Below are 6,000 nucleotides of genomic sequence, written 5' to 3'. Positions count from 1 at the left end.
ATCAGAGAAGAGAGAGAAGCAGAGCAGCAGGCCCAGGGCCCCCCAGCACCGCATCATCCAATTACCCCAGGACAGGGCTCCCTGAGAGGGGGGCGTTGGGGGCAGCAGGGGTCCAGGCTGGGGCTCCGACACGCTGCACCAGGCCTATCCACCCACGCTACAGTCACACACTTCAAAACACAGTCTCTAACGGTTGATCTGTTTATGGCAGTGACTTCTTTAGTTTCTTTGTACAATGGGAAATGACGTATGGTTTGTATCATTTTAGAGACTATTTCAGTGTTGTGGACAAAAATGCTATGGTAGCAGCTACAGTGAACAGTAGATTGTCATGGTGTAGTGTGTATTATACAGGACCATGGATCAGGAGAGACGTCCAGAAACACCAGAAAGACCTCTATTAATAAAACCCCTGAGGTGGTCTCGAGATGCTCTCTCTCTGACACACACACACACTGCCTCTCCTCCACCTCTCCCTCCTGAAGAGAAAACGGCCGACTCAGTACGTTTGTGGGAAAACAATCTCCTCGTATCTCCTAGTAGCCCTCCACAATCCCTGGTGGGAGACCACTGGGAAGTGTAATAGTATCAATGGCCGCCCGCCTACCTTCTTGATGCGCCCGCTCTTGGTGCCCACGAAGGCCAGAGAGTGGTTCTTGTAGACATAGGCGATGACCGAGGTCATCTTGTCGGTGGAGTCAGAGAAGAGAGGTATGCCCTGCACCATCTCTGACACCCCCAGCGGAGCGTTCATATCCAGGCCACAGAAGTTGTCGTCGATGGTTAAGAGCTGGATGGAGAGAGGGAGGGAGGGAAGAGAGAGGGGAGGCAGAGAGTCATTATTGGACTTTTTCGTGATCAACTGTCTCTTATTTCTTGTTGAAGAAGAGTGTGTATTCTGAAGAAGACTATGGTAGATGTTCAGTGAGAGAGACTTAAAGTTAGTGCATTTATCTTCAGATAGCTTGGTGAGACAGCCACATATCTCAGTCATAGTGAGCACATTTTCCCTCAATAAAGTAGCTATCAAAGTCAGTGTATATAGGAGTGGGGGGGGGGGATTTATAGAGACAAAAGTGTGGGTTTGGCTCCAGCCCTGCAATAACACACCTGATTCATCAACACTATCATCATCCTTCATCTGCACTAACATTGTCTTCCATGTGTTGGAGATAAAACCAGCAAGCACTGCATCTCCTCCAAGACCAGAAACAACAGTTTCAACAGTTGTAAAGACCAGTAGAATACACAGAGGAATTCATCTCCGAGTCAGAAGACATTAATGTTTTTTTATTTATTTTTTATTTTACCTTTATTTAACTAGGCAAGTCAGTTAAGAACAAATTCTTATTTTCAATGACGGCCTAGGAACAGTGGGTTAACAGCCTGTTCAGGGGGTTTGAACTTGCAACCTTCCGGTTCCTAGTCCAACGCTCTAACCACTAGGCCACTAGGCTACCCTGAAGGGAGAGAGGTTCATAATGGCCTTTTAGACTGTCTGGGTTTAGTCTCAGTGACACAGTGTTGTTTAGACTGTCTGAGTTTAGTCTCAGTGACACAGTGTTGTTTAGACTGTCTGGGTTTAGTCTCAGTGACACAGTGTTGTTTAGACTGTCTGGGTTTAGTCTCAGTGACACAGTGTTGTTTAGACTGTCTGGGTTTAGTCTCAGTGACACAGTGTTGTTTAGACTGTCTGGGTTTAGTCTCAGTGACACAGTGTTGTTTAGAGCCTGTCTGAGTTTGGTCTCAGTGACACAGTGTTGTTTAGTAGTTTGGTCTCAGTGACACAGTGTTGTTTAGAGACTGTCTGGGTTTAGTCTCAGTGACACAGTGTTGTTTAGACTGTCTGAGTTTGGTCTCAGTGACACAGTGTTGTTTAGACTGTCTGAGACTGACCTTCTGGACATGCAGAGAGGGAGTGAGGGAGAAGTATAAAGAGAGGGAGGGAGGGAGAGAGAGAGAAAGAGAGAGAGTGTGTGAGAGAGAGGGAGTGAGAGAGAGAGAGAGAGAGAGAGAGAGAGAGAGAGAGAGAGAGAGATAGAGAGTGTGTGAGAGAGAGAGGGGAGTCAAGTTACAGAGAGAGAGAGAGAGAGAGAGAGATCCCCACATTACCACCAGTGTAAAGAGACAACAGAAAGGGAGAGGGTGAATCAGAGAACAAAACTAAAGAGCCTTCCTTATTTTCAGTAGTCCTAAATCAGTGTTGCACCTCGAGAGAGAAGGCTGATCCCAGTCAGAAGCCAAATCAGAACCAGTGTGTGAAACAAGAGGGATGCCTACAACAGTTTTTCAAAGTTATGCAAAGTGCCTCGCAATTGGACATGCTACTGTGCTTTTGTAATTGCCAATGAGCCCAGCCATATTTGTCAGGTAGACCAGTCATATGTGTCAGGGAGAGCGATATGTGTCAGGAGAGAGCCATAATCAGGAAACCCAGCCAGATGTGTCAGGTAACCCAGCCATATGTGTCAGGAACCCAGCCATATGTTAGAGCCATATGTGTCAGGTAGCCCAGCCATATGTGTCAGGTAACCCAGCCAGATGTGTCAGGTAGCCCAGCCAGGGATGTGTCAGGTAACCCAGATATGTGTCAGGTAGCCCAGCCATATGTGTCAGGTAGCCCAGCGATATGTGTCAGGTAGCCCAGCCATATGTGTCAGGTAGCCCAGCGATATGTGTCAGGTAGCCCAGCCATATGTGTCAGGTAGCCCAGCCAGATGTGAGAGAGAGCCCAGTCATATGTAGGTAGCCCAGCCACAGTTGTGTCAGGAGAGGTAGCCCAGCCATATGTGTCAGGTAACCCAGCCATATGTGTGAGGTAGCCCAGCCATATGTGTCAGGTAACCTAACCATATGTGTCAGGTAGACAGGGATATGTGTCAGGTAGACCCAGCCATATGTGTCAGGTAGCCCAGCCATATGTGTCAGGTAGCCCAGCCATATGTGTCAGGTAGCCCAGCCATATGTGTAAAGCCAAGAGATGCCTAGCCCAGAAAAAAATATTCAAAGTAGAATCAGTGAACAAAACTAAAAGCCTTCCTTATTGTCAGGTAACCCAGCCAAATCATGTTGTCAGGAATGTGTCAGGAAGCCCAGCCATATGTGTCAGGTAGCCCAGTTTTTCATCTGTGTCAGGTATGCCCAGCCATATGGTCAGGTAGCCCAGCCATTTTGTAGGTTGCCATATGTGTCAGGTAGCCCAGCCATATGTGTCAGGTAGCCCAGCCATATGTGTCAGGTAACCCAACCATATGTGTCAGGTAGCCCAGCGATATGTGTCAGGTAGCCCAGCCATATGTGTCAGGTAGCCCAGCGGTTAGAGCATTGAGCCAGTAATTAAAAGGTCACTAGTTTGAATCCCTACGCTGACAAAGGGAAAAATCTGTTGATGTGCCCTTGAGCAATGCAGTTAAACCTAATTGCTCCAGGGTCGCCATTGATAATGACTGACCCTGGCCGTGACCCCATTCTCCAAGGGGTCTCGGGGAGAGTCGGCTATGCCAAAAAACACTTTTCCAATTCACACACGTATATTAATTCCCTCTTGTACATGTGTGAAACAGGAAATATATAAGCAACCACCAAATGATTATTATATGCAGATAGAATGGTGGGTTGGAATATGGACGACATGCAGTCTGGGGAATGTTCACCTGTCATAAGAAAAGATGCTGTATGGCTTCTGATAGCAGAATAATGATGCTAGACAATAGGCATTATTCCATCTGTATGGACAGATTTGAAACAGTGGGCTTTGGACTGGTGGACCGTCCCATTTGATGAATATGGAGGCAGTGCGCTGGGTTATTGTGAGAGTAAAAGCGCGACAGTTGATATTACAGTTGTAGATGTTGTTCTCCTTTCCCGTGATTAAAGGTCCTGAGGTCAGATGTGACAGCGGGTTATAAATCATCACCTGTTATCATATATTATAAGACCAAATCATTTCTGGCATACCATGATGCCGATTCAACCCTTCCATCTCAACCAGGGTTGTGTCTCGGTCCATCTAATAAATCAGAAACACTGGAGTCTCTCTGCTTAATGAAAGATTAGACACGATAAAAACTACATTATAAACCAAAGTCCTGTTTATCGGCATTAAAGCTCGAACTGTCGGTAACAGTAAGCTTCTGCATGTAAACAAGCCAACATTTTATCAATGAGGCCATTATTGGGATAAAGTGGAGCAAAATATGGCAATGTTACTCTTTTTCTTGGTTAAGATGGCATTGGTGGGGACAAAGTGGAGCAAAATATGGCAATGATACCCTTTTGGTTGGTCAAGGAGGCCATTGTGGGGACAAAGTGAAGCAAAATATGGCAATGCCATCCTTTTGGTTGGTGGTTCTTTCCCGGAAGCTTTTTAGTGAACTCAGTCCTCAGGGTTCAATCAAGTGTCTGCTGACAGAGTTTCACAAGCCCTTCATCTTTGTCACCACGGAGATAGAGAGCTTTCATGAAGTCAATAGAATCATACACTGGAGCCGCCTCCATAACATGGTGGTTATGTTATGAATAATCTGTCTGAGAGTGTCACGCCCTGACCTTAGATATCTCTAGTTTTCTATATATTTTGGTTAGGTCAGGGTGTGACTAGGGTGGGTACTCTAGTTTTTGTATGTCTATGTTGGCCTGATATGGTTCCCAATCTGAGACAGCAGTTTATCATTGTCTCTGATTGGGGATCATATTTAGCAGCCATTTTCCTCATTTGTGTTGTGGGATCGTGTCTATGTTTAGTTGCCTGTCAGCACTATTTGTATAGCTTCACGTTTCGTTCTGTGATTTTGTTTTTTGTTCAGTGTTCATTCATTAAAAGAGAATGTACGCATACCACGCTGCGCCTTGGTCTGACCCTTATGACGAAGGTGACAGAGACTTCACTATGGTCGAGTCAAATTCATTTCATATCGGGAGAAGAAGGGAGAGAAAGAATAAAAAAGTCAGAGAGAGAGAGAAAAACATATGTTTTTGGTTTCACATTGGTTGTTGGAACAAAGCCATATATTTCATGGTCGAAAAAAATAACGTTTTTTAAACGTCCTGAGAACAGAAGTTAAAAGTTAGCCTATTATGGGAACATTTACTCTGGTTAATGGGTTATTTTGAGTTTTTTTTAATAGCTTCCTTAAAAGTTTCACTGAATGCTTTAATAGGACTTAACACTGCTAGCATATTTAGGATTTCATTTTCTGAAGTACAGTTAGGACACATGGCCAGTCATTTCCTGAGGAATAATCATGAGAACACGTATTGTTTTATTGGGACACTGCATCAGTTAGATTCAAACCTATGACTTTCTATCCCTGTCTATCCCTGGAATTAGTCCACTGCACCACCAGGATGGCGCTAGCATGCCATGGTTTTTTGCGCATACAAAGCTGTTTATTTTAGTCCTTTCAAAGGAAACAAGCACTCATTAAGATCAGATGGGGCCAATTAGTTGGCGCAGCCAACACACCTGAACCCACTTCACAAGATGGAGGATAGAGAGAGTTTTGTTGATGCTGAGAACGGAATGTAGATGTTTTTAAGTAACATTCTGAGAATGGAATTTAGAGCGTATTGATGTTAATGAGTACAACATTCCCAGAATCGCTTAAGTCACTCCATTTTAAAAATGTTCCCAGAATGTAATACAAATATGACATTAAATGGAACCACGTGGGAACTGTGGAAGTACTAAAATTCTCACAGAAGAACATCGTTTTTTAACATTTTCGGAACAATTTGAGAACATGAGATTAAATAGAACCATGAAAAAACCTGTAGGAAACATTATGCTGAAGTACTGAAATTCACACATTGTTTCTTAATATTCTCTGAACTTTTTGAGAACATTCCCAATGTCAAACCAGTTGTAGAACGTTCCTAGAACATTACCAACATTGAAATTAAATGTAACCATGTTCAATTTTTTAGGAAATGTTCTGTTGAAGTTATGAAATACCAAGAAAATATACTTTTTTGTCAGGTTCCTGAACTGTGTTAATAAGA

The 6,000-nt window shown here is 44.0% G+C and overlaps 1 protein-coding gene across 1 annotated transcript in view; it reads right to left on the bottom strand.

Annotated features, from left to right (window-relative positions):
• The window catches only part of LOC135515626 (plexin-A4-like), a 448,288-nt gene that overhangs the window by 422,678 nt on the left and 19,610 nt on the right, over positions 1 to 6,000 (bottom strand). Inside the window, 1 exon segment of the mRNA XM_064939255.1 lies at positions 608 to 790. Within this exon segment, the coding sequence (XP_064795327.1) occupies positions 608 to 790 (183 nt within the window).

The sequence above is a fragment of the Oncorhynchus masou genome, chromosome 27, assembly GCF_036934945.1.
Source record: "Oncorhynchus masou masou isolate Uvic2021 chromosome 27, UVic_Omas_1.1, whole genome shotgun sequence".
Lineage (NCBI taxonomy): Eukaryota > Metazoa > Chordata > Actinopteri > Salmoniformes > Salmonidae > Oncorhynchus > Oncorhynchus masou.
This window is presented reverse-complemented; position numbering and strand designations above follow the sequence as displayed.